The following is a 27,737-nucleotide window of genomic DNA, read 5'->3' on the forward strand; positions in this document are numbered from 1 at the left end:
TTTTTTAAATGTCTTTTTGAATTCAAACAACTGGTGATTCTAAAATTAACTGGCTGCTTGATGATATTTTGTAAGAGTGCCTTGGTAACAGCGTTCTTTGGTAAGAACAGAAAAGAATAATGCCTACCTGTATTGAAAGTCCTCCAAGAGGCACATAGTATTATATCTGGGGCTGAAGGAAGCATGGTAACTGGCCCACAGTCACAAAATTAATAAGTCGCAGTAATAGGAGCCAAAACTTTTATACGTTCTCTCTGTTACACGAAGCTGTAAAACAGATTTCCTGCCTCCCAGCCTTGCGTGGTAGATATTCAAACGTATCCACGGGATATTTACATGCTTAAGTATGTATAGCACGGTGGTTAAGAGCATGGACTCTGGAGGCCATAAGGTCTAGGGTGGAATCCTGCTCTGCCCTTTCTTTGCTGATACTTTGAGCAAATTATTTTCCATCTGTTTGCCTCATTTCCCCCCCAGTGTAAAATAGGGTCATGTTAGTACCAGCTTCCTTGGGTTTTAGGGAAGGATTTGATGAGTTAGAGGAAGTTATAGTTCTAAAGTGTTTAAAAGAACATTGGCACATTCTCTGTTAGCTTGTTGTATTTATTATGATTGCTGCTATTTTATTTGACATTAGCATGTAGAATTGTATGCTTTAAAAAGCTCGTGCTGGGCGCTTGGGTGGCTCAGTTGGTTACGCATTCGACTTTGGCTCAGGTCATGATTTCACAGTTCATGGGTTTGAGCCCCACATCGGGCTCCGTGTGGACAGCTCAGAGCCTGAAGCCTGTTTCAGATTCTGTGTCTCCCTCTCTCTCTGCCCCTACCCCACTCACACTCTGTCTCTGTCTCTATCAAAATAAGTAAACATTAAAAAAAAAAAAAAAAAAAGCTCATGCTTGTGATATTAGTCCACATCTTTTTTTGTAACGGAATGGTCTTCTGGAAGGTTATTGTAGTGTTACAATTATCTTATATGTCTTACTTAAATTTCACCTCATATTTGTATTATAATCTTTAATTTTTCCTCTGCAAAATATCAATGATTTAACATGATTTCCCCCTTCTTTGAACTTTAGTTCATGTAATAGCAGAATCACGTAAAGAGCATGATTAAAAGCACAGCAGGCGTTGACATCACAGACTTGGGTATGGATTCTTCTGTGCTGCTTCTTCTTTTTTGTTTTTAATTTTTTTTAACGTTTATTTATTTTTGAGACAGAGAGACAGAGCATGAACAGAGGAGGGTCAGAGAGAGAGGGAGACACAGAATCCAAAACAGGCTCCAGGCTCTGAGCCGTCAGCACAGAGCCCGACGCACGGGTCAAACTCACGGACCGTGAGATCATGACCTGAGCCGAAGTCGGATGCTTAACCGACTGAGCCACCCAGGCACCCCATCTTCTTTTTTTTTTAATGTTTATTTACTTTCAAGAGAGAGAGAGAGAGAGACAGAGCACATGTGGGGGAGGGGCAGAGAGAGAGGGAGACACAGAATCTGTGCTGTTAGCACAGAGCCTGACGCGGGGCTCGAACCCGGGAACCGTGAGATCATGACTTGAGTCAATGTCAGACATTTAATCGACAGAACCACCCAGGCGCCCCTTCTATGCTTCTTATTAGCTTTGTGAAAGTGCATAAGCTTTGTCAACACAAATTGAACAAAGCTTTTAGAATCTCTGAAAGTAAGAAAGAGTTTATTCGAGCCGAAGGTAGCACAGCTGCCTGGGAAACACACTCTTCATGGGGGAGAAAGTGCTCTAGAGAATGAGCAGTTCTTACAGGGTTATTTACGTTTCTACATTTTGTAAAAGCTCGAAAGATGATAGATTAGCATATAGGCAGGAATCACGAGGAATGCAGGAGCAGGAGCATTGACAATGTGATTTTCATTAGGCTACTCGTTCTCAAAGCAGATGTACAACGTGTGCGTGGCAGGCCATTAATCAGCCTTTTGGTTTGAACAAAATTTATGAACAGTCATGCTAACTTAGAAATCTAACAGGGCTTCCTTTGTATATCTGGCCTTTGGAGAGTGTTTCTCTTATCAGCTCTCTGAACTTTCATTTTCTTTTCTGTAAAATGGGGATACTCTTACCCTCGCATTTGGAGGTTGTTGTGAATGTAAAGCGAGATCACTTGTGTGAAGCACATAGCGTGGTGTCTGACACGGAGGAAGTACTAGAGAGTCAATGACTGCTGTCATTACAATTACCCTCAACCCTTATTTCCAGCTAGATTTTAAACAACCAACTTTTCAGTTTCTTAAGAATCTCTCAAGCAGATTGATTAGATTACTGTCTAATACATACTTGTGATTGGTTGTTTTTTTTAAAGTTTATTCATTTATTTTGAGAGAGAGAAAGCACGAGCAAGGGAGGGGCAGAGAGAGAGAATCCCAAGCAGGCTCTGCACTAATAGCGTGGATTCCAACGTAGGGCTCAAACTCACGAACCGTGAGATCATGACCTGGGCTGAAATCAAGGGTTGACACTTAACTGACTGAGCCACCCAGGCACTCCAATGGGTTGATTTTCAGTAGCTTTTGTAGGAAAGCTATATGAGTTGGGATGCTTTAAGTTGCAAGTAACAGGAAAAAAAAAAACAACACAGAAAATCTAACTCAAACTAACTTTAACAATAAGGAGAAATATTGGCTCATGGAAATGAAAAGTTCAAAATTGGGTGACAGGTGTGGGTTTGGTTCAGGCTTCAGCAGCTGCTGCTTCTTTTCCTTCTCCTTTTTATTTTATTTTTTGAGAGACAGAGCATGAGTGGGGGTGGTCAGAGAGAGAGGGAGACAGAGGATCCGAAGCAGGCTCTCCACTGACAGCGGCAAGCCCTATGTGGGGTTTGAACTCACGACCCATGAGATTATGGCCTGAGCTGAAGTCAGACACTCAACTGACTGAGCCACCCAGGTGCCCCTCTCCTTTTTCTTTTTTTTAAAAATTTTAAAAATGTTTTTATTTATTTTTGAGACAGAGGGAGACAGAGCATGAGTAGGGGAGGGGCAGAGAGAGGGGGAGACACAGAATCCGAAGCAGGCTCCAGGCTCTGAGCTGTCAGCACAGAGCCTGACACAAGGCTCGATCTCATGGAGTGTGAGATCACAACCTGAGCTGAAGTCAGACGCTCAACTGACTGAGCCACCCAGGTGCCCCTCCCTCTCCTTTTTCTTTTTAAAATTCACTCAGCTCTCCTTTCCTCCACGTGACTTATCCTAAGGCTAGTTTCTCTGATAAACTTTCAATAATAAGGTGGCTTGCAGCAGCAGCTGAGGCTAGATGCTTCCTCTTTCACATCCAGTGGGAGCGAGAGCCTTACCTCATGTATCCATTAAACAAAAGTTCTTGCCTTTGCTCTGATGGGACCAACCTAAACTAATCTTCGTGGCCAGGAAATTCACTCTTTAAGCATCATACCTGGTCCAAATTTAATTGTAGGGGGGGGATAAAATTATACCAATTAATTTCTACCAATGAGGGCCCATCAGTGATGCTGGAAGTGGAGTCAATCCCACCCAAACCTCATGGCAGCTGCAAAATGGGGAAGGGACAGCTCAGGAAAGAAGGGGAACATAGGAGATAGATGCTGCTACTTAATTAGGTAAGTAGTTATACTTCCCCAAACTGTGTGTACCCAGAAAATAAAGCTTGCAACTTTATATTTATAATCTGGTGGAGAAACATTCAAATTTAGTTGAGAAAAATCACCTGGGCAGGGATAGCCAATAAGCTGCTAGAAATACATATTTGGGATTTGGTAAGAAATTAAGGATAGTGATGTAAATCTGGCTCTCTTCACTGATAGAAAACACTTGAAAAAAAAAACCGAGCTGCTAAAAAGGACTGACTTCTCTAAATCTAACCATGAAAAGTTTCTGTAACAGTGATTTCTTGAATTATTTAGCATCTGCAAATAGATAAAAAAGGATTTATACCACTGAGAAGCAAGATTTAGCTGAAATATTTATGTCATTAATAATTCTACCAATTCTCCATACTTTTCTTTTGCACTGGCCCTAGAGTTTCTAAAAATGAGTCCATGAGTTCCTGAAGAACACACTCGGATATGAACCACCTGCTAATATGTTCTGTCCTGGCTCAAGGGGACAGGACTCCAACAGAGGGGAGCTTCCATAAGAGGAGTGTACTGGGATACTGAATGAAAATGAGACTTTGAATCATACGCATATATTAATGAAGTGATGTCAAGAAGGTTGGACTCCTTCAAGTTTTCAAGTTTTGGGCATTCTACAGATGTGCTAATGATTTTAAACTCAATGGTGAACTTACAGGGATTGAGGAATATTTGAATAACTTACAAGATTTTTGAAGTATCACTAGCCCCTAAAATTCTAAACTCTACAAATGTAACATCTCCAAACTAATGGTTCGTCCTTAGCTGTACCCCTTCAGGTTTGAAAGAGTTTTCTGGACCCATTGAGGGAAGTTTGAAATAGAGCTTATGAAGTGGCAGGTAGAATTCTTTCATAGCACCAGGAATCCCATGGCAGGAGCAGATGGTTTGAGACACCCACTACTCAGCGTGGTCCATCGACTGGCTCCTGGGCCCTAAATTGTTGTTACTGTTCTGTGAGAAGATAGCGAGCTTATGCCAGAATTTAGGCCGAATACATTACTAAGCATTTGCATTAATTCAGCTGTTGTTGTTGTTGTTGTTAATAGTACTATTTTATCAAAGAAGGCGGTCAGTTCCTCTTTTTTTTTTTTTTTTTTTTTTTTAAGGTTTACTTATAGTGAGAGAGAGCACAAGTCGGGGAGGGGCAGAGAGAGGGAGAGAGAGAGAATCCCAAGCAGGCTTTGCACCGTCAGCCCAATGCAGGGCTCAAATTCACCAACCATGTGGTCATGACCTGAACTGAAATCCAGAGTCTGACGCTTAACCCACTGAGCCACCCAGGTGGCCCAGAGGTCAATTCTGATGAAAAATCCCTTGTCTCATTACAGTCCAGTGCTTGGTGCAGCATAAGATAAAGCCAATAAATGACCCAGGGGGGAAACAGGACTTCTAAATGTTTATGCCATTTGCATGCTACCAAGGGAGATTGTTATTGTTATTAAACTAGAAACTAGAAAAACCACAGCGAAGAGGTACATCAAGCCAAATTACTCGAACAAGGGACAGTGGATGTTCTTTGAGCCAGAGACTCGAAGGAGAGAAGCTGAAGAGGAAAGGCTTTCTGGTTAGTGGCATCACATCTGGGTAAGTTTCCAGCAGGCAGAAATGGGAAGGCATTCTGTGATGAGGGAGCAGTGTGATCAAAGGCACAGGTTGAAAGTGTTTAGCACCTGTTCATAAGGTAAAAGGTGAAGGAAGCCGATGGCAAGAAAAGGAGCATCAGGAATGACAGATTAGACATTTCTCAGCCTGGACATCTTTGGCAATGCCAGTATTCGCTTGAGGGAAATATTTAGAGGTATGCTTGTGCTATGTGTGCCGGGGCTGTTTGTGAACAGTACCTGCGAAACCGGTAACGGTAGTTGCCTCTGTGGAGGATACAGGGCTGGCAGGAGTCAGGAGTGGAGGATGACTTACTTTTCACTGTCTCTCTGGTATCTTTTGAACTTTCTACCATCAGCATCTATCTATTACGTGTCCCTCCAAAAGTAACTTGAAAATATTTTTTAAAATAGGTAAGCTATGCCAACTTTTTAGATTTGTGTCTTCCCCAAATAGAAATCACAGTGATCCTTCACAATGCCATGCTCTTTGTAGTACATCTAAAATTTATGGACGAAAGCAAAGATGAAATAGGTCAGCTTATGTTACTCTAGCGCTCAAAACTCTCTCTCTCAAAAAAAACAAAAAACAAACAAACAAAAAAAACCCAAACCACCTTCCCCATTTTACATAGGGTATTAGCCAATGATCTTTCAATGGCCAGTGAGGTCCTACGTGGGTTGGAAGCCCTCTGCCCAGTAAGCTCCTTCTCCCAGGTAGCATGTAACTTGCTGTTTCACTTCCTCCAAGTCTTCACTCAGATGGTGTCGTTTCCATGAGGTCTTTCGTGACCTCTCTATTTGCAATTGCTACCTACCACCACTGGCACTCCCTCGTGTCTTTCCTGCTTTGCTTTTCTGTGGTCTTTATCACCCTGTGACATATTAATTGTTTACTTATTTATTTTCTTATTGTCTGTCTCCTCTCCCTAGCATGTAAACACTATGAGGATAGAGATTTTTGTCTGATTTGTTCTTTGCTAATCCCCAGCTCCTAAAATTGTTCTTGTGTAGTAGATTACCAAAAAAAAAAAAAAAAAAAAAAAAAAAAAAGATCTCACAAATTATTTGCAACACCCCCCTCTTCAAAAGCTGGAGTCTGATTCCCCAGCTGGAATCATGGTTTGCCTTGGGCTTTATCAATTAGATGCAATAGAAGTGATATTCTGTGAGTTCCAAGCCTAGGCCTTAAGAGGCCTGGCAGTTTCCCCTGTTAAAGTAGGAACTTTTCCTCAGCATGAGAATAAATGCAGCACAGTATAGACTTATGGAGGATGAGGGACCATGTGATGAGAGGCCTCCGCTGGCCCCGCAGGCCCCCGCCATGCCTGTTGTCTACTGAGGCCCTAGACCTGAAAGTGAAGCCATCCAAAACGTCCAGCCACAGCTAAGCCAGCCTAAACCAGAAGGACTCAGTCGAATTGTGAGAAACAACAAATGTTTGTTATTTTGGTTTGTTATCCATAAAAAACTAATGCAGCTTTGTACATAGTAGGTGGTCAGTAAATACTTAAGAAATTAATAAATGTTGCTGTTATTAATTTGGTACCAAAAAATCCCAGTTAGTTGAGAAACATTGTTTCTAGTGAGCCCTTTTGATTCTCACTGCAACATTATTATGCTGTAGAAAGTTACAGCCCACTTGGATTTTATTACATTGGCTCTGTATTCAAACTTAGATTCAAATTTTGACTATACATGTTAAAATAGCATAGCCTTGAAAAGTCAGTCTCTCTCAGCTACAGTTTCCTCTTCTGAGAGTAAGTGCTTACACCATAGGAATATTGTGAAGATCAGAGGTCATGTATGTAAAATGTGTACTACAGTTCCTGGCACCTGGGGGTCATAGCCATTACAGCTATACACTCTTCCTCTCTTCCTCCTCTCGGAAGAAAAGAATTCACAGACCAGATGTTCATGTCTGACTTCCGAGAGTCCCAGAAATCTGGAAATAATAGACGTGGATAAAAGGTAGTGAAAGGGAATTGTAAGTACGTGAACTGTAATGGGCAATCACTATCTTACACACAATTTAAGAATTAACCTGTATTTCAAAAGAACTTGGGAGCTCTGCTGATACTGTCCAAGGACCCGGCATGTTGCATAATGTCCACTAGGGGGCGATAAACACATTTATGGAGGAATAGTGTTCCTTCAAGCTATGTATGCAACTGCCTGATAGATAGTAAATGTTACTTTAATTTTGTTTGGCTGCGACACTTAGACTTTTTAAATAGTTTGTTTTGCACTTAAAATTATTAAAAGGTTTATTTATTATTTTTAAGGTATTAGAAGAACTCATAATGTATGTTTTCAAGAAAGTCAGCCCTTGCAAGTTATTTTTGAAAAGAATATGTGTTCTAATACACTAGTGATTCAACCAAGGTAATGAATTCTCTGGCATTTATTTTTCTTTTTCTGAATATGGGCACATAGTAAAGAATTAAGCTTTGTAATCAGTTATATTTTTTAAAAAAGCTAATATTTAACTTGTAGAAATCACCTTACAAAGTGAAGAGGAAACCATGAAAAAGATAATAGTAGATGATATAACTGCTTAATGGTAGCAATGATGATTTAGTGGCAAGAAAGTTCTAAAAATATCCTATTACTGGATATTTATATTAAGTGATACCAAGATAGAAATATATTACCTAATAATACTTTGCATTTATATATTGCCTTCTGAGTCTTTAAAAATTTTGTTAATGTTTTTTACTTTTGAAGGGGGGGAGGGGCAGAGAGAGACAGAGACACAGAATCTGAAGCAGGCTCCAGGCTCTGAGCTGTCAGCACAGCTCAACCCACGAACCATGACATCATGACCTGAGCCGAAGATGGACGCAACCGGCTGAGCCATCCAGGCGCCCCTGTTGTCATTTTTTAACATCAGGTTATTTGGTATCTTATAAAACACCTCCCCCCAACACTGGAAAAGTTGCTAGATGAATTTGGCAGGTGTTCCTGACATTTTGGCATCAAGAAACACTGCTGAGCTAATGTCTAGCATCAGGTTAACATCAACATCACATAAATTCTAAGAATCTCATTTTTTATCTAACAACACCTCAATTTAAAAAGTATCCCAGAAGTTGTAATGCAATAATAAAAAGATAACATAATTAAGAGCTGGCAAAGGATTTGAATAGATATTTTGCCAAAGAAGATATACAAATGACTGAAAAGCACATGAAAAGGTGCTCACCATCATTAGTAGTTAGGGAAATACAAATTAAAACTTTAAATCTGTGAATTGTACAGTATGTGAATTCTGTATCAATAAAGCTGTTTTTAAAAAGGGAGCCCCAGGATAAAAGGGCATTTGGGATGTCAAGACAACCTTGAAAGTATAGGTATAATGTAGGACAAATAACAACGGGAAAGAGAATATAGGCAGCAGGCTGTTTGTAAACCTCTACCCTCACCTGGGTCTCCAGCAGGTTCTATTTGAACAGCTCTGTATTCTTATATCTCCCTTAGGCGTATGATTGCAGGCCATTAAAAATATAAATTGATCATATAAAAACATAGAATTAAAAACATTTTCTTCCAGTGTCTGGTTTATCTTGCAGCTTTCACATGTCTTACTAAGAATATATTTTACTATTTTCTTGCCCTGTCAAATGAAGTTGCCGTTTTAAAATACACTAAAAATATTGCAGCTCACATAGAAAAAAGAAAATACGGGTTTTTTTTTGGTAAGTTTTTAAAAATCTATCCTGGCTAACCTGTTTATTTCCAGATTAAATATTTGAGTCTTATTTAATAAGACTTTTTTTTCTGCTTGTTTTTCAAATAACGTAGTACTTTTCTTTACATTTTGTAGAGTGCTTGCTGAGGCAGTTGTCCTTTTCACATCAAGTCAAGAAGTTACTCTTGCTGTTACCCCACTCAGCTTTTGCCTTAAGAGTTCCAGTGACGAACCAGTGGGTAAGGACTACATCTGTCACGGCACTTGGATGGAATGTCACTTCCTGACTTTCTTGATTACTGACCACAGTAAACATTAGTGGCATGACATTTATTCTTGTCTAAAAAGCAGTAAGATGTAGAAAGATCATTAAAATTTTTGAGAGATCCAGGAAATGGAACATAACCAATAATTAAAATATTTGGCTTTGAAATTCAGGTTGTTTTATTTTTTATATTAATTAATTGATTGATTTTTTAATTTATATCCAAGCTAGCATATAGTGCAACAATGATTTCAGGAGTAGATTCCTTAATGCCTCTTAACCCATTTAGCTTATCCCCCCTCTCACACCCCCTCTGGCAACTCTCTGTTTGTTTTGTATATTTAAGAGTCTTTTATGTTTTGTTCCCCTCCTTGTTTTTATATTATTTTTGCTTCCCTTCCCTTATGTTCATCTGTTTTGTATCTTAAATTCTTCGTGTGAGTGAAATAATATGATATTTGTCTTTCTCTAATTTCGCTTAGCATAGTACCTTCTAGTTCCATCCACAGTTTCAAATGACAAGATTCTTTTTGATTGCCGAGTAATACCCCATTGTATATATATACCACATCTTCTTTATACATTCATCCATAGATGGACATTTGGGCTCTTTCCATACTTTGGCTATTGTTGATAGCGCTACTGTAAACATTGGGGTGCATGTGCCCCTTCGAAACAACACAACTGTATCCCTTGGATAAATACCTAGTAGTGCAATTGCTGGGTCGTAGGGTAGTTCTATTTTTAATTTTTTGAGGAACCTCCATATTGTTTTCCAGAGTGGCTGCACCAGTTTGCATTCCCACCAGCAGTGCAAAAGAGATCCTTTTTCTCCGCATCCTCGCCAACATTTGTCGTTGCCTGAGTTGTTAATGTTAGCCATTCTGACAGCTGTGAGGTGGTATCTCATTGTGGTTTTGATTTGTATTTCCCTGATGATGAGTGATGTTGAGCATTTTTTCATGTGTCAGTTGGCCATCTGGATGTCTTCTTTGGAGAAGTGTCTATTCATGTCTTTTGCACATTTCTTCACTTATTATTTGTTTTTTTGGGTGTTGAGTTTGGTAAGTTCTTTATAGATTTTGCATACTAACCCTTTATCTGATATGTCATTTGCAAATATCTTCTTCCATTCTGTCGGTTGACTTTTGGTTGTGCTGATTGTTTCCTTCGCTGTGCAGAAGCTTTTTATTTTGATGAAGTCCCAATATTTCATTTTTGCTTTGGTTTCCCTTGCTTCTGGAGACCTGTTGAGTAAGAAGTTGCTGTGGCCAAGGTCAAAGAGGTTTTTGCCTGCTTTCTCCTCTAGGATTTTGATTGTTTCCTGTCTTACATTTAGGTCTTTCATCCATGTTGAGTTTGTTTTTGGAAATTCAGGTGTTTTAAAATTAGGAGAATGGTGGGGTGCCTGGGTGGCTTAGTTGGTTAAGCATTCGACTTCAGCTCAGGTCATGATCTCATGGTTCATTAGTTAGACCCTTGCATCAGGCTCTGTGCTGCCAGCTCAGAGCCTGGAGCCTGGTTTGGATTCTGTGTCTCCCTCTCTCTCTGCCCCTCCCCCACAAGAGCATGGGCATGCATGTTCACTCTCTCTCTCTCTCAAAAATAAACATTAAAAAAGATTTAAAAATATACAATTAGGAGAATGGTTACTGAGAAAAGTATATCTTCAGTTAAGATTTTAAGATCTGTTTTTCATCTTTTTTTTAAAGGTTTTTTTGTTTTGTTTTGTTTTTAGTAATTTCTACATCCACTGTGGGGCTCAAACTCACAACCCCAAGATCAAGAGTTGCATGCTTTTCCAAAAAGCCAACCAGGTGCCCCTGTTTTTCATCTTTTATCACCCTTTGTGTTTGGCACAAAAAAAAAAAAATTAAGAGGGAGCAATCCAATTGAGATTATCTTTGATCACCTAAGAAGAAAAAGTAGCTCCAAATTAGAGATGTAAGATATTCCAGATGGCAAATACACACGGCAGAAAATGTGACTACGTCTTAAGTCAGCTCTTCCAAGAGTTACCTGGATTTAATGGAGAAACTAAGGCATGATTAAATTGGGAGTTTTGCTACCAAGAAAATTGACTAGGGGCTTTCAGACACAAGCTGTTTGAGACTCTTTAATTTTGGGTAATTGTGTGTGTGTGTGTGTGTGTGTGTGTGTGTGTGTGAGAGAGAGAGAGAGAGAGAGATAGTAGTAAAGAATATGAAGGGAGGGAATTGTATTATTTGAAGTGAAAAACCAGTAGAACCAGGGCTAAAATTGGATCAGATGACTTTTGTGGTATTTAGTTGGTGCCATGTTCTTTTCTAAACGGTTTTCAGTTGTGAATTCATGTAATGTTTGTAACAACTCTGTGATGTGGGTACTATTTTGCCCATTTTTCCATGTGAAGAATATGAAGCACAGAGAAACTAAGTGACTTGCCTAGTGTCACACAGTTAGTAGTGCTGGAATATTATCTGAATGTAGGCTTCAAGGCACAGGCCCAATACCACTGTGTTATTATTGTTTCTCTGAAGTCTTATCTAGCATTGTTTTTTGACACCCAGAAGTGCATGATTTGGAAAATATATGCTTATTCTAGTAAAAGGGTCTGTTTTATATTCCGTAGTGCCATCTCTGAATAAAGATGGCCATTGTGTCTCACCAGGAGACACTGTCCCTTGTGAGAAGCTTTCTGATGAGTAGTTAAAGTTATGGTTGACTGGGGACTTATGGGCACAAGTAGCAATTGGAGACCCAATTATTCATTTTATTTTTTAAGTTTTTTTAAACATTCATTCATTTTTGAGAGACAGAGACAGAGTGCAAGTGGGGGAGGGACAGAGAGAGTTGGAGACACAGAATCTGAAGCAGGCTCCAGGCTCCGAGTTGTCAGCACAGAGCCTGATGCGGGGCTCGAACCCATGAACTGCGAGATCATGACCTGAGCCAAAGTTGGATGCTTAACTCCCGAGCCCCATCTGTTTATTATTGAACTTACTCTGTACTAGTACACTGGGAGTGACATGAGCCTTCTTGTTTGATAATAATGTATTTTTAGGGTAGTGTTTGATCCTTTTAAAAAGTATATACTGTTTATCCTTTGTTCTTACATAATTCATGTCCATTGAAGAAAATAAAAAACACAAACACTAAAAAAAAAAAAAAAAAAAAAAGGTCACCTGAAATCCCACTATCCAGAAGTAAGCAGTTTTAATAGTTTGGGACATCTGCTTGTATACTTTAGATTTAACGACAGAAGATTGGTTGAGTGAAAGCAATGAAATACTGTGAAGCTATTAAAAGTAATTCAATAAAAAAAGGGCAGAGGACCTAAATACCCATTTTTCCAAAGAAGGCATACAGATGGCCACAGACATATGAAAAGATGCTCAACATCGCTCATCAGCAGGGAAATGCAAATCAAAACCACAATGAGGATGTGAGGGTGACCTGGCTGGAACATCTGTCACCCCATCCATTGCCAGGGTTGATTTGGCTAATCTGTCTGGCTAGGCAGGTGTCCCCTTCCTCCCTTACCGCTTGATGTGTGTCCCTCCAGAAGCTGTGTGCTCAGTTGAAAAGGATGACCTTCCCTGATAGAGGACTGTTCTTTGGTCAACGGTATACAAGTAGCTGCTCTCCCCTGCTACAACCTTCAAACAAGCTCTCACAGTCCTTTTGCAGGAGAACTTGGGTAGTCAAGCTTCCAAGACTTGAGACACATACAAATGAGGTGCTGCATGTGATAGTCTGTCTTCCTTTAAAGAAAAAAAAAACACAACACACAATGAGATAATCATCTTAAAGCTGTCAGAATGGCTAAAATAAAAAACATAGAAATAATAAGTGTTGGCGAGGATGTTGAGAAAAAAGAACTCTTGTGCACTGATGGTGGGAATATAAATTGGTGCAGCCTCTGTGTAAAATAGTATAGAGTTTCCTGAAAAAATTAAAAATTGAAATACTAGGGGCACGTGGGTGGCTCAGTTGGTTAAGCATCCGACCCTTGATTTCAGCTCAGGTCATGGTCTCATGGTTTGTGAGATTGAGCCCTGTCTCGGGCTCTGTGCTTGGGATCTTCTCTCTACCTCTCTCTCTGCACCTTCGCTGCTTGTGCTTGCTGTCTCTCTCTCTCTCTCTCTCTTAAATAAACTTAAAAAAAAAACCCAAATACAATATGATCCAATAATTCCACTATTGGGTATTTACCCAAAGAAAATGTAAACACTGACTTGAAAAGATATATGCACCCCTGTGTTCACTGTAGCATTATTTAGAACAGCCAAGATTCGGAAGCAACCCAAGTCCATCCATAGACGAATGGATAAAGAAGATGTGGTATGTATATAATGTAATATTACTCAGCCATTAAAAAGAATGAAATTTTTCCATTTAAAACAACGTGGGTGTACCTAAAGGATATAATGCTAAATGCAATAAATCAATCAGAGAAGGACAAATACTATATGATTTCACTCATGTGGAATTTAAGAAACAAATGAACGAACAAAGAAGAGAAACAAACAAAAAGCATTCTCTTTTATTTTTTTTAATGTTTATTTATTTTTGAAGGAGAGAGAGAGACAGAGCACGAGCAGGCGTGGGCAGAGAGAGGGAGACACAGAATCTGAAGCAGGCTCCAGGCAGAGCCCAATGTGGGGCTTGAACTCATGAGCTGTGATATCATGACCTGAGCCAAAGACTTAACTGACTGAGCCACCCAGGTGCCTCAGCATTCTCTCTCTTTTTAAAAAAAAAATTTTTTTTTTACGTTTATTTTTGAGAGACAGAGACAGAGCACAAGTGGGGGAGGGGCAGAGAGAGAATGAAACACAGAATCCCAAGCAGGCTCCAGGCTCTGAGCTCTGAGCTGTCAGCACGGAGCCCAATGTGGGGCTTGAACCCACAAACTGTGAGATCATGACCTGAACTGAAGTTGGACAATTAACCAACTGAGCCATCCAGGCGCCCCTTGCCCATTCTCGTAAGTATAGAGAACAAACCAGTGGTTGGCAGAGGGAAGGTAAGTAGGGGGATGGTTGATATAGATAAAGGGGATTAAGAATACATTTATATTGATGAATACTGAGGAATGTATAGAATTGTTGAATTATTATATATGTGAAACTAATATAACAGTGTATGTTAATTACACTTCAAGTAAGGTGTAAAAAGAAAATGGAAGAAAAGGTACTCGTGTGTGTGTATATATTTCTGAGCATTTATATCAAACATTTTTGCAGTGAAAAACAAAATAATTTATTCTTGTCACTTATGTTTCTGTGGGTTTATGAGGCTCAGCTAGACAGTTCTCACTTAGGGGTCTTTCATGCAATTGTAGTTAGATAGCGGCTGGGTCTGGAATCATCTGAAGACATCCAAGATGTCTGGTAGTTGATCTTTGGAACATAGTTGGGCCGTTAACCAGAGTGACTGCATAGATATGGCCTCTCCATTAACTTGGACTTCATATAGCATGAACTCAGCATGGTGGCTGAATTCCAAGAGTGAGTGTTATAGGATAGAGGAAGTGGATAGAGAATAGAGGAAGTAGAAGTTGCCAGTCTCTTCAGAAACCAGCACCAGGTCATTTCACCTATAGCACCATATCCTATTGGTCGCAGTAGTCAGAGAGCCCTCCTACCCAAATTCAGGAGAGGGGGACATAGACATAGACCCCATCTCTCAATGAAGGGATGTCAAAGGACTTGTGGCTATTTTTAATCTACCACTTACAGTTGTATTTTCATATTAAAATTTAACAAATGGGGTGCCTGGGTGGCTCAGTGGGTTAAGCATCCGACTCTTGATTTCAGCTCAGATCATGATCTCACAGTTTGTGAGATCGAGCCCCACATTGGGCTCTGTGCTGACAGTGTGGAACCAGCTTGGGATTCTCTCTCTCCATCTCTCTGTGTCTCCATGCTCACACATGCTCTCTCTCTCTCTCTCTCAAAAAAAAAAAAAAAAAATTTTTTTTTAAATTTCACAAGTACCTCTGGAACTAATTTTATTCTTTATTTTCCTATAATATCGAACAGATTTGACCAGTTCTGTGTACAGTGAGATGTTTGTTGGCCCAAATGAGTTTGACTTCTTTCAAATTGGAGTTGATAGTGAAATAACATTTTGCTTCAAAGAATTGAAGGTAAACAAAAATTTGTGTCAAAATTTCACTGGTAATTTTTAAATAAAGATTTCAACTATTTTTCTTCTTATTTTCTTTCAGGGAATACTGACGTTTTCAGAAGCTACACGTGCTCCTATAGCCATTCATTTTGATTTTCCTGGGAAGTAAGTCCTTGGGAAGTTTTCTGAGTTGTTTTTTTTTTTTTAATTGTTGTTATACATCAATAATAAAACCCTTTGGATCGCTTTGCAGTTAATTCACACCTCAGGAATTGCTTACTTTATCAGCAACACTTATCAAACTAGAATTTTGAAGGATGCCATAACAGGGCATTTTTTAATTGGTAATTGAGAAAGATATATTCTGCAGAGTGAAAACACTTATAAATTTGACATGGTGCCAAATAAATTGCCTAATTAGAAAATTATACATGGCTTAAATAAGTCTAATCTCTATGAAGCTATGATATTTTCTATGGTATTTCAGAACTAAAATTTCAAATGAGATTAGGTTAGGATAGATGTGTTTTATGAAATTAGATCTGATGATGTCTAAGGTCCCTTTCAGCCCTTAGGACTGTGTTAACTTTGTGAAAAGACAAAAAGGACTTCTACCTTCTATGATCTCCTTTTACTCTTGAATTAAGTGTCAGTTTTTAATGTTTTCCCAGTGTCCATCAGAAAATGTGTATGATATTTGCTCTGACTTTGCCTTTTTTTAGACCTATGGCTTTAAGTATTGATGATATGTTATTGGAAGCTAACTTTATTTTGGCTACATTAGCTGATGAGCCAAGTAGAGCATCTTCTCCGCAGTCACTGTGTCTTTCCCAAAAACAAAAAAGGTAAGGCCAATGTTTCAGCGTCTTTATTGTTTGGGAAAAAGCCATTGCAATCTTATTCTGAAATAATTCATCGGCATTCATTTAGGAAACAGTCGAGGAACAAAACATTAGATCAGATTGACTGAATCAGGAAGAGCTATGGTAGGACCTAACTAGCATTGAGATATCCTCAGTCATGTGTTAGAAATTTGCTTTTTCTGTTCTGATCAGAATTTAATAGTTTTGGTTTATCTTTGTTACTACCCAAAACTCATTTCCATTTTTGGTAGTCATTTTTTAGGAGGGATATGGTGTTAAGCTTCACCGGACAGTTTTTATTCACTGCCTAGAACTCTCTTTCTCAGACAAGGAGACAGCCATTGTTTTTCTTTCCTTTTTTTGTCTCTTAGTAACTTTTTTTTTTTTTTTTTTTTTTTTTTTGGTGCAGGGTTCTTCACTGTAAAAGTAGCTTAAAGGTACCATGGGAAATTTGGAAAATACAGAAAAGTAGAAAGAAGATAATCAAAATTGCACTACCTAGAGATAGCCACTGCTAACATTTGCCTCACCTTTTTTTTTCTCTTATTTTGCATATACTTGAGTTTTAAAATAGGATCATATAGCATATGTAGTTTTGTATCTTGTTTTTCCCCCACAGAATATATTGTGAATATGTTCCAGTATCACTGATTATGATTTGGAAACATGGTTTTTCTTTAAGATTTTATTTCTAAGTAATTTCTGCATACAACATGGGGCCCGAACTCACAACCGTGAGATCAAGAGTCACATGCTCTACAGACTGAGTTGGCCAGGTGGCCCTGGAAACATGATTTTTATTGACTGTATAAAATATTATCATACAGATGTTTAGTATTTGACTTTTTTTCTAACTTTTGGTCCTGTTACTACATCACAGGTTTGTTTCATGTACACTGGGTTGCTTTACTGAAGAATTTGAATCTGTAGGGAGAATTTCTAAATAATCATATATGCAAATTTTAACTTTCAACAACTAGTTCTGTGTTGTTTCAATATATTCTCTAAACCAGTGTTATCACTGTCATCCCATATTGCTTCATCAGTTATATGAAAATATATATTTCCAGGCAAACAGTTCATTCATTTAATCTCTTAATACCTCAGGTCAGAGCCGCTGAGTTCAAATTCAGAGGCTGGTAAAAATGTAACCAGCAAGGCCCCAGAATGTATCCTGAGAAAAGTAGCACCTAAAAGGCTTTATCCGAAGGAGACTCTCACAGATGTCTCTGCACTGGAAAACTGTGGCAGCCCCATAATGAAAAGAGCGAATGGAGACAGGAGTGAAGTGTCGGAAAGCAGCGTCAGTGACACGGAGGAGGTGCCGGGGTCTCCGTATCTGAGGAAGGTAAAAGGAAAGCGTTGAGACGCGACCAACCCGACCATGTCTCAGTCAGGAATTCTCATCATCTGTCTCCTTTTGCAGTCTCCTTGCCCAAGCTCACCCCAATATCCTGAATTTAGTTCATCCTTACTTTTTTTTTTTTTTCAACGTTTATTTATTTTTGGGACAGAGAGAGACAGAGCATGAACGGGGGAGGGGCAGAGAGAGAGGGAGACACAGAATCGGAAATAGGCTCCAGGCTCTGAGCCATCAGCCCAGAGCCTGATGCGGGGCTCGAACTCACGGACCGTGAGATCGTGACCTGGCTGAAGTCGGACGCTTAACCGACTGTGCCACCCAGGCGCCCCAGTTCACCCTTACTTTTTGATAGGGCAGAGGTGAAACCAGTCTGAGATGGTGCAAAGACTGACTTATATAGGCTGTCAGTACAAAAGAGTTAAAAATTGCTCATTGAGTAACAAAGTATATTCAAGTAGAGATTTGGGTCACTTGTTTAAAAGAATAAATTATGATTTCTTACAAGATACTTATCTGTGAGTACAAATACTTTGCTAAAGTCGTATAATTTCTTTTCTAAAATAAGTGTCCTCATTTTAGTTTTCAAATTTGGCTGGGAAACCCTTTACTCATTGTAGTACAAATACAAATTTCATCCCAACAAACATCATAAATTTTTTCATAGTGGAGTCCCAGCTAATAACATTTGTATTACCAACATTTTACTAGGTGGATAATAAGCTTTATGGAGTGCTGTTGTGTTAAACCTTATTATATCTATTGAGCTGAAGATAAATAGGATTTATTAGAAAACTGAAGTATCTGAAATACCAGTCCCAATTTAACATGTTTACATTAATGTTTTATTCAAGCTTCTTTTACTGGAAATATGAGTTTCTTAGAATTAGAAAATTGAGGGGAGAAAGAATATTTGTAAAAGTCGCTATCTTTTATGCTATATAAAAGATTTTTAGAATAGTAAAATTGGGTTGTAAACTCCATTTATTATTCAGTTTGATGCTATGAGTGTTTATTTTTTTCTTTAAAAAATTAAAAAAATTTTTAATATTTATTTATTTTTGAGAGACAGAACTTGAGCGGGGGAGGGGCACAGAGAGAGGGAGACACAGAGTCTGAAGCAGGCTCCAGGCTGTCAGCACAGAGCTCAACATGGGGCTTAAATCTACTGACCTTGAGATCATGACCTGAGCCGAAGTTGGACGCTTAACCAACTGAGCCGCCCAGGCACCCCTCTTTAAAAATTTTTAATGTTTATTTTATTTTTGAGAGAGAGAGAGAAAGAGAGAGAGAGAGAGAGAGACAGAGCGTGAGCATGGGAGGGGCAGAGAGAGAGGGAAACACAAGATCTGAAGCAAGCTCCGAGTTCTGAGCTGTCAGCACAGAGCCCAATGCGGGGCTCGAACTCACAGACTGCGAGATGACGACCTGAGCTGAAGTCGGAGCTCAACCCACTGAGCCACCTAGGCGCCCCTATAAGTGTTTACTGAATACCTGTTACATTCCTAGCAGTTGACAGTTTTCTCTTCTGTATTCCTAGCTTGGCCATAAAGTGAAAACAGAAATTTGTCCTTTGATTATACGAAAGTGTTTTCCCCCTCCTTTTTTTGGTCACACGTTATGTGCTTACTTTTTCACGGATAACAACGCAAAAACATTTTCTGACTGCTTCACCTCCCTGAAATTCACTAAGATTGCCCGTTTCCTCAGTAGGGAAAGTGACATATATAAAGAACTGTAAGCTCCATGAGCACCATTACAGGTACTCTTCTTCAAATTTCCCATCATGTCACTTAAATTCTAAAAAGGAGATTCTATTTTTAAAGGGAATTATTTGCCTTAATGTGGCAAATTCCTGCAAAACTGAAATTCCAATATGGTTAAGTAACCATCTTCCTCCCAAACTACTGTGAGCCTTCAAGTTGGCCTCCATGCCTCCATGCCTCCATTCCCCTGCACTCTGGTTCTCCTCAAAGTATTTTAGGAGATTTTGTGCAAACCTTCTAGCTGAGGATGGAGTACAGGGGTTCAGGGTGCTGGCTCCAGATTTAGAGTTCCTGGGTTCACATCCCTGCTTGCCACTTACTAGCTGTGTGACTAGGACAAATTACTCCTCTTTGTCTTAGTTTTTTTTTTTTTTTCTTTTTTATCAGTAAAATGGAGATAATAATAATACTACCCATTAATTAGAACTGTGGAAACTAATTGAACCAATATATGGAGCTGGCACATGGTCGGTGCTCATTAAATGTTATTTTTACACGTCACTCTCCTGTCTTCAAAACTCTTGGATCATTCCTTTTTTCCCAAGAGATTACACCTAAACTCCTCGGAATGGCATTCGGGGACCGTCCCTAAGATATTTCCTATGCTCTTCACTGGGCCTCCTCCTTTCTCCCTCTTGCCCCATTACAGAACACACTCCACGCCGGGAATGGCAGATAGGTTTCCTCTCAAGTAACACCACCTGTCAGTCATTTGGTTGGGCAAGCTGAGAATGACTAAAGTTGTATCTCTAGTTGATTAGCAGTTATCTGCCATGCACACTAGAGGGCCATCACCTGTGAACCAGACTAAAATTGTAGCCATTATGGTGCTAGTGACATTCTTACGATAATATGGCCCATCCTGTTTGTTTCGTTTATTTTTAACTTTTCGTTTTAAAATAATTTCACTTCTAAAAAGTTGCAAAATTAGTACAAAGAATTCCTACATACCCTTCTCGCAGACTCTCCAAATGCTAACATTTATGTGTAACAGTACAATTATCAGTTCATCAGAGAAAAATCAGAAAGTACAAATAAGAGATTTTCAGAGATAATCACTATGAACACTTTTATTATTACTCTACCTGTTAAGACTTTTTCTGTGCATATGTACACACTCATACTTGTACACATGCACATCAATTTTTTTTAATTTTGAAATAAATTCAGACTCACAGAATTTAGTATATAATTCCCACATACCATTTACCCAGATTCCCTAAATGTTAACAGTCTCCTTTAGTCTGGAACATTTTCTAAATCTTGTTTTGCCTTTCTTTACCTTGACACTTCACTAGAATATCCCTGATTTTGAATTTTCCTGATTTCTTCATGGTTAAATTTCAGCTGTGTATTTTTAGTAAGAATACAACAGAATGACGCTGTGTTCTTCTACATCATATCTGGAGGCACATGATGGAGACTTGCCTTGGTAATCCTAATTTTTCTCATATAATTAAGGTGTTATCTGCCAGATCTCTCCACTGTAAAGGTACTTTTTTCTGTTAGTAATTGAAGGTGTCGTGGTGGAAGATACTTTGAAACTCCATGAATATCCTGTTTCTCATCATACTTTTTGCCTACTAATTTTAGCATCCATTGATGCTTTTTTGGTCTAAAATAGTTATTACTGTGATGCTTGACAAATGGTAATTTTTTGGTGGGTAGTTTTTCTATTATCTGATGAAATTGCACTTTAATAACTTTCCTTTCCCTCATCTGTTATTGTTATTTAGATCACAAAATACTCTTGGATATTAATATTACTTTCTGGGTAATGATCCATAACTATCATTTATTTTGTTGCTTGAACTTTCCATATTTGGCCACTGGGAGACTATCTCTTTGGCATGTCTCCAGCATTTTTTGAGCACTTACTTACTTTTGGGAAATTTAAAGTGTGCTAGGCTTAACTTGTATTTCTCTGACTCCAACCCAAATGGAATCAGCCATTTCTCCCAGAGTCCTGGTTCCTTTGATTGGGGATGGTAGACAAAAACAACTTGTGGGTAGTAGGTTTTGTGCTCCTTTGTACTTGGGTTTCCTTGCTTCTAGGGCCTCTCAGCAGACAGAACTAGGAAACATATGCATTTATTGACACATACACACATACTGATCGATTTTTGTATCTATTTGTGTACATACATACATATGTACACGAAAACCCATGCATTCATAATGATACCTCCAGTTCCAGTCCAACACCACCACCTCCTTTTCTTTATAACTCCTTTGTCTGACAGTGAGAAACTTGGCTGTTACTATCCACAACATGTTTACTTATTGTTCAATCCAAGAACGTAGTTTCAGAATTGCTAACCCATACCCCTGGAAAAATGAATCTGCTAACAGAGGTATAATATTTGTGAACATTTTTGTGTCTTTAGCTATAAAGTATATATTCAAAAGACCGTTTTTCAAAGTTACTTAGGGTAGTTTCTTTCTTCACTCATATTTCAGTATGGTTATATTAATCATCATATGGATACCTTTGTTTGCTTGTCTTCCATTCTGGTTCTCCCCAAATCCTTGTTGATTTGGTCTTTGAGTGCTGACCCATGAACAGCACTAGAAGTCAGAACTATGCAAGCGTCTCTGCAGAGACAAAGAAGGGATCATCACTCCCTTCTTTGTACCCTTTGTAGAGAATACATCTCATTAGTTTTTCATTGATCATTTGTGTTAGTTTTGCACAAATGAGCAGATGCATGTATTTTATTTCTTCTCCTTTCTTATACTATACATGCTGTTTTCCGCTTGGCTTTTTGCACCTACTAGTATGTACTGCAAATCACTCCCTGTCACTTTCTATGTCCCCCCCCCCCCCCAACAGTTGTGTAGTATTTCACCTGTGATGTACCATAATTAATTCAACCATTCTCTTATATGTGGGCATTTAGATAATCCCCCCTTATATTTTGCAGTTACAAAGCTGCAGTGAATAACTTTTACACATGTATTTTCATATTGTCGAAAGTGTATCTTCAAGGCAAATTCCTAAAAGTGTGTTGTTTTTTCTGCTTAAATATTTATTTATTTTGAGAGAGAGAGACAGCACGGAAGCAGGTGTGGGGCAGAGAGAGGGAAAAAGAGAGAACCCAAGTAGGCTCTGCACTGTAAGCGTGGAGTCTGTTGTGGGGTTCAAACTCACGAACCATGAGATCATGACCTGCGCTGAAATCAAGAGTCGGATGCTTAACCAGCTGAGTCACCCAGGTGCTCGAGTTTCATAAATTCTTTACATATTTTGGATACTACCCCTGTACTGGATAGGTCATTTGCAAACCACTTCCCCATTCTATAGGCTGCCTTTTAGTTTTGTTGATTGTTTCCTGCACTGTACAGCAGCTTTTTATTTTGATGTAGTCCCAATAGTTTATTTTTGCTTTTGTTTCCCTTGCCTCAGGAGACATATCTATAAAGAAGTTGCTACTGCCTGTGTCAAAGAAGTTACTGCTGGGGCGCCTGGGTGGCGCAGTCGGTTAAGCGTCCAACTTCAGCCAGGTCACGATCTCGCGGTCCGTGAGTTCGAGCCCCGCATCAGGCTCTGGGCTGATGGCTCAGAGCCTGGAGCCTGTTTCCGATTCTGTGTCTCCCTCTCTCTCTGCCCCTCCCCCGTTCATGCTCTGTCTCTCTCTGTCCCAAAAATAAATAAACGTTGAAAAAAAAAAAAAAAAAGAAGTTACTGCTTGTGTTTTCTTCTAGGATTTTTGTCATTTCAGGTCTCCCATTTAGATCTTTAATCCATTTTGACTTTATTTTTGTGTATGGTGTAAGTAAGTGGTCCAGTTTTCCCAACTCCATTTGTTGAAGAGACATTCTTTGTCCCATTGGATATTCTTTCATCGAAGATTAATTGGCCATGTAATTGTGGGTTTATTTCTGGATTTTCTATTCTCTTCCATTGATCTTTGTGTCTGGTTTTGTGCCAGTACCGTACTGTTTTGATTACTACAGCTTTGTAATTTAACTTGAAGTCCAGAATTGTGATGCCTCCAGCTTTGCTTTTCTTTCAAGATTGCTTTGGCTATTTAGGGTCTTTTGTGGTTCCATACAAACTTTAGGATTGTGTGTTCTATTTTTGTAAAAATGCTTTTGGTGTTTTGGTAGGAATTGCACTAAATGAGTAGATTGCTTTGGGCAGTATGGACGTTTTAACAATATTTATTCTTCCAATCCATGAGCGTGGAATGCCTTCCCATTTCTTTGTGTCCTCTGCAATCTCTCAGTAGTGCTTTGCAGTTTTCAGAGTACACATCTTTCACCTCTTTGGTTAGGCTTATTTCTAGGTAGCTTATTATTTTGGGTACAGTTTTACTGAGGCAAATTATTTATTTATTTTTAATTATTTTTATTTATGTTTTTAGAGAGAGGGAGGAAGAGAGGGTGTGCGTGTGCATGAGAGCCTCGGAGGGGCAGAAGAAGGAGAGAATCTTAAGCAGGCTCCATGTCTTTTTTTTTTTTTTAATGTTTGTTTATTTTTGAGAGAGAGAGAGTATGCGAGTGTGGGGTAGGGGCAGAGAGAGAGGGACAGAGAATCCTAAGCAGGCTCTGCACTGTCAGCACAGAGCCCAACATGGGACTTGATCTCACACACCATGAGCTCATAACCTGAGCTGAAACCAAGAGTCGGACGTTTAGCTGACTGAACCACCAAGGTGCCCCTAAAGCAGTGGTTCTTAACCTGGGCGGTTATGCTCCCCAGAAGACACTGAGCGATGTCTAGGGGCTTTTTGGATGTTGCAGTTTGGTGGGGGGCGGGGAATGCTACTGGCATCTAGTGGATAGAGGCCATGGGTGCCGCTCAACATCCTCTGCTGCACAGCACAGTCCCCACAATGAAAAACCCTCAGCCCCAAAATGTCTGTAGTGCTGACTGCGAAACCCTAATTCAAAGGGCGAGCCAGCTGAAAATTCTAAAGGCAACCAGGAGAGTGTGGCAGGGGGAAGGTATGAGAAGAGTCAGTGAGTATCAAATGGGATGAAGACCCCAAATGGTCATTGACAAGGATGTGGTGATTTGGGGTGACCACATGAACAGTTTGTGAAGTGATGGGGTCAGCAGCTTTTTCAGATAGGATTGAGGAATAGGAGAATGAGAAAATGGAGACAGTAAATGCAGACAACTCTACAGCAGAGGTCAGGCAACGGTTGGAAGTGGGGAATGGGATAAGGCTATTTTATATTTTAAAGATGAGAGGAGCGCTTGGGTGGCTCCGTAGGTTAGGTGCCTGACTTCAACTCAGGTCATGGTCTCACGGTTGGTGAGTTGGAGCCTGGCATCAGGCTCTCTGCTGTCAGTGCAGAGCCCGCTTCAGATCCTCTCCCTCCCTCTCTCTGCCCCTCCCGTTTGCTCTGTCTCTCAAAAATAAATAAATATTAAGAAAAAAAGAGATAAGTGACATTTGATTACAGTGGTGATATTCCTATTCAAGAGAGGAGAGGCCTGGGAGGCAGAGACAGGGAGGGAAGGATTGGCCTTAGCTGGGAGTGGTAGCCTCTTCTGAAGCAGGAGGGAAAGGGAAGATGAGTTAGTCAAGTAGCCCGCAGAAGGTCCCTTTGTCTCCCACTGCCTTGGTGTGAGTTTTAATGGCTCAGGCAGGGGGCACCTAGGTGGCTTAGTCGGTTAAGTGTCCCACTCTTGGTTTCAGCTCAGGTCTCATGGTTCGTGAATTTGAGCCCCACGCTGGGCTCTGTGCTGACAGAGCTCTACACTCCCTCTCTCTCTGCCCCTCCTCCACTCTCTCAAAATAAATAAACTTAAAAAAAATTTTTTTTTAATGGCTTAGAAGAGTCAGAAGCACATCACTTATCCCAAACTGTGCCTTGAAGTCAGGGAAAGGTTTTGTTTTAGGATGTGCTGGACCAGTCATGAAGGTTTAGGGTGTTCCATGAACCATCACCGTTAATGTTAGGGGACCATATTGGCCAGGTTTCTGAAAAGGGGCTGGTACCTGGGGCATCTAACGAGCACTTTCACTTGAATAAACAGTGGAGTAACTTCTTTCCCTCCAGTTTTCTTGCATGTTCTTTGGAGCAGTTTCTTCTGACCAGCAAGAACGCTTCAACCACCCTTTTGACAGTCTGGCAACAGCAAGTGACAGTGAAGAGGACATGAATGATGGCAGTTTTTCCACATTCTAACACTTAATGATGGCTGAATTGGCCCTCAGCCCATTTGCTAGCTCACTTGCAACCTCAGACACGTTTTCACATTTAGTCAATAAAGATATTGTCTTGGCCTTCCTTGAAATGGGGGATGGGTTTCTGCTTTTCTCAACATCTGGTATAACAGCCATATCTAGAAATAGCTGCTTGTTAAGTGGACATATTTACTTTAAATCCGTTATGCTACTTGGGAGGCAGAAGAGTTTTCCCGTGCAAGGAAAAAGCCCATTCAAGTTCTCCAATTCAGTGCACGTTCACACTAGAGCTTTTAGCATTTTCTTTGCCAGTTTTTATAAAGGTATTTAGACTTTCTTCAGCAGCTCTTTGGAATGCGTCAATATGGCCTGTGGTCTTGTGACTAGTAGGTAGCTTTTGTATTTGATTGCAAACATTTGAGTTTGGGTGCTTTCAGACAGTTAAAAGTTATGCAGTCTTTTCTCGTGTAATGCATGACTTTTTTTTGTTCATTGCTTTTTATACTTTAAGATTTTAAGTAAAACAATCTCTGGAAAAAAAAAGTCTGGAATAAAAATAATAGCTACCCCCCCCTCGCTTTGGAGTTTTTTTAGGTATTGTAAAATTTTATTTTGTAGCCTTAAATTGTTCTGATTTTCATATGTGGTTTTTACATTTTGCAGTGTGATGCAGAAAAGAATCTAATGGAACTGATGCCAAAAAAAAATTATTTCTGTTATCTGACATAGATCAGCAGCCTCCACTGCCAGGGACCCTAGGTTTGGAGTAAAATGAGGTAGATTACAAATGTCTCTGTTCTTTGTCCGTCTGAGAATCAGCTTCCTACCTGAACAAACAGACTAAAAAATCTGGCACAAAACCATTGTTATGTAATTTTACGCCTGCCTCTCCCTCCCCCAAACCTGTTTAGAGTCCATTATAACCTGACAAACTCTTGACTTCTGTAACATCTTACTGTGGAGTCTTTGTGAACCAACACATCACAAGGAAATGTTCAACTAGCAAGCAGTTGTACGTTTTGTGAGGATTTCATACACAAAGGTGGCAGAGTGAATTAGTAAACTTTAGAACTGTGAACAGAGTTCTAACTAAAACCAGAATGAATTTGGCTCTTGTAGCTTAGTCAATGAGTCAGAGCTACCCACAATAACCTAATAAAAACTTAAGTTCATCCCAAAATGTTCCTCAGTGAATGAAAATGGGCTTTCACCAAGCTTTTTGTGGAAATTGGCAATGCCCACATAATTTCAAGTCCTTTCACACTGTAGGCTAAAGATTTACATATCTTATGCTTACACTGATGATTAACACTGAAATTTCACAAATTCCTAACGATTGCGGATGACTACAAAGAAAGCAGGTGTACCCAAGAGTAACCGGAGGTCTCCTTGCAGAGGATGAAGTTTCTGGTTCGCTCGCTGAAATGGGCAGAGGGGTGCATGTTGTGAAGGCACCCTCACCAATAATTGCCTGGATGCAGCACAAGTCTGGAAGAGATAGTCACACTATTAAATTGTATGTAATTTGGGTTTTATAATTTGCATACAGAATGCTAAGTTTAAATGACACCAGATTTTTTTGTGGCTTCATTCCATACCATTTTTGGAAGATGCAAAAGCCTTCTCAGTTGGGAAAACATCTATATTTTACATTCAATTATCAGTCCATTTTGATGAATTTTTGAGGCAGCTAAACTGATGTAGTAAACCAGCTGGTGAAAAAGAGCTAAGTGGGATAAACTAGTAAAAGACAGAAAATGATAGCTACAAAGTAAGGAGTACTGCTGGCATGACTAAGAGCCTTGGAAATGAGGACTTGACAGAGACCCACAAAATGCCAAGGGCTGGTGTCTTACGTAGTTAAGGTTCAAATTAAGAGGAGTTTGGGGCGCCTGGGTGGCGCAGTCGGTTAAGCGTCTGACTTCAGCCAGGTCACGATCTCGCGGTCTGTGGGTTCGAGCCCCGCGTCAGGCTCTGGGCTGATGGCTCGGAGCCTGGAGCCTGTTTCCGATTCTGTGTCTCCCTCTCTCTCTGCCCCTCCCCCGTTCATGCTCTGTCTCTCTCTGTCCCAAAAATAAATAAACGTTGAAAAAAAAAAAAAATTTAAAAAAAAAAAAAAAAAAAAGAGGAGTTAACGCAGATTAGTATAAATACTATATTTATTAAATATCTTTACAGTTTATTTAAATGTATTTACAGAACTATTCCTGCATAAGTTATATTTCAGACATCCAATTCAGGTCATTGCCTCTTGGGTAAGACAAACAATGATAGTCTCAACAGAAAAAA

The 27,737-nt window shown here is 39.6% G+C and overlaps 1 protein-coding gene across 5 annotated transcripts in view; it reads left to right on the plus strand.

Annotated features, from left to right (window-relative positions):
• Positions 1-27,326, plus strand: part of RAD9B (RAD9 checkpoint clamp component B) — a 30,927-nt gene extending 3,601 nt beyond the window's left edge. For 4 of the 5 annotated variants that reach the window (XM_045459589.1, XM_045459592.1, XM_045459591.1 and 1 more), the window contains 7 exons: positions 7,532-7,631; positions 9,073-9,176; positions 15,229-15,335; positions 15,417-15,481; positions 16,039-16,161; positions 17,287-17,527; positions 25,321-26,024. In XM_045459589.1, the coding sequence (XP_045315545.1) occupies positions 7,532-7,631; positions 9,073-9,176; positions 15,229-15,335; positions 15,417-15,481; positions 16,039-16,161; positions 17,287-17,527; positions 25,321-25,449 (869 nt within the window). In that variant the 3' untranslated portion in view covers positions 25,450-26,024. Of the gene's footprint in view, positions 1-7,531; positions 7,632-9,072; positions 9,177-15,228; positions 15,336-15,416; positions 15,482-16,038; positions 16,162-17,286; positions 17,528-20,652; positions 20,738-25,320; positions 26,025-26,111 lie in introns of those variants that run through there. The other variant, XR_006707890.1, reaches the window with a different exon arrangement.
• The last annotated feature ends 411 nt before the right edge of the window (positions 27,327-27,737 follow it).

This window comes from Leopardus geoffroyi, chromosome D3, assembly GCF_018350155.1.
Source record: "Leopardus geoffroyi isolate Oge1 chromosome D3, O.geoffroyi_Oge1_pat1.0, whole genome shotgun sequence".
Taxonomy (NCBI): domain Eukaryota; kingdom Metazoa; phylum Chordata; class Mammalia; order Carnivora; family Felidae; genus Leopardus; species Leopardus geoffroyi.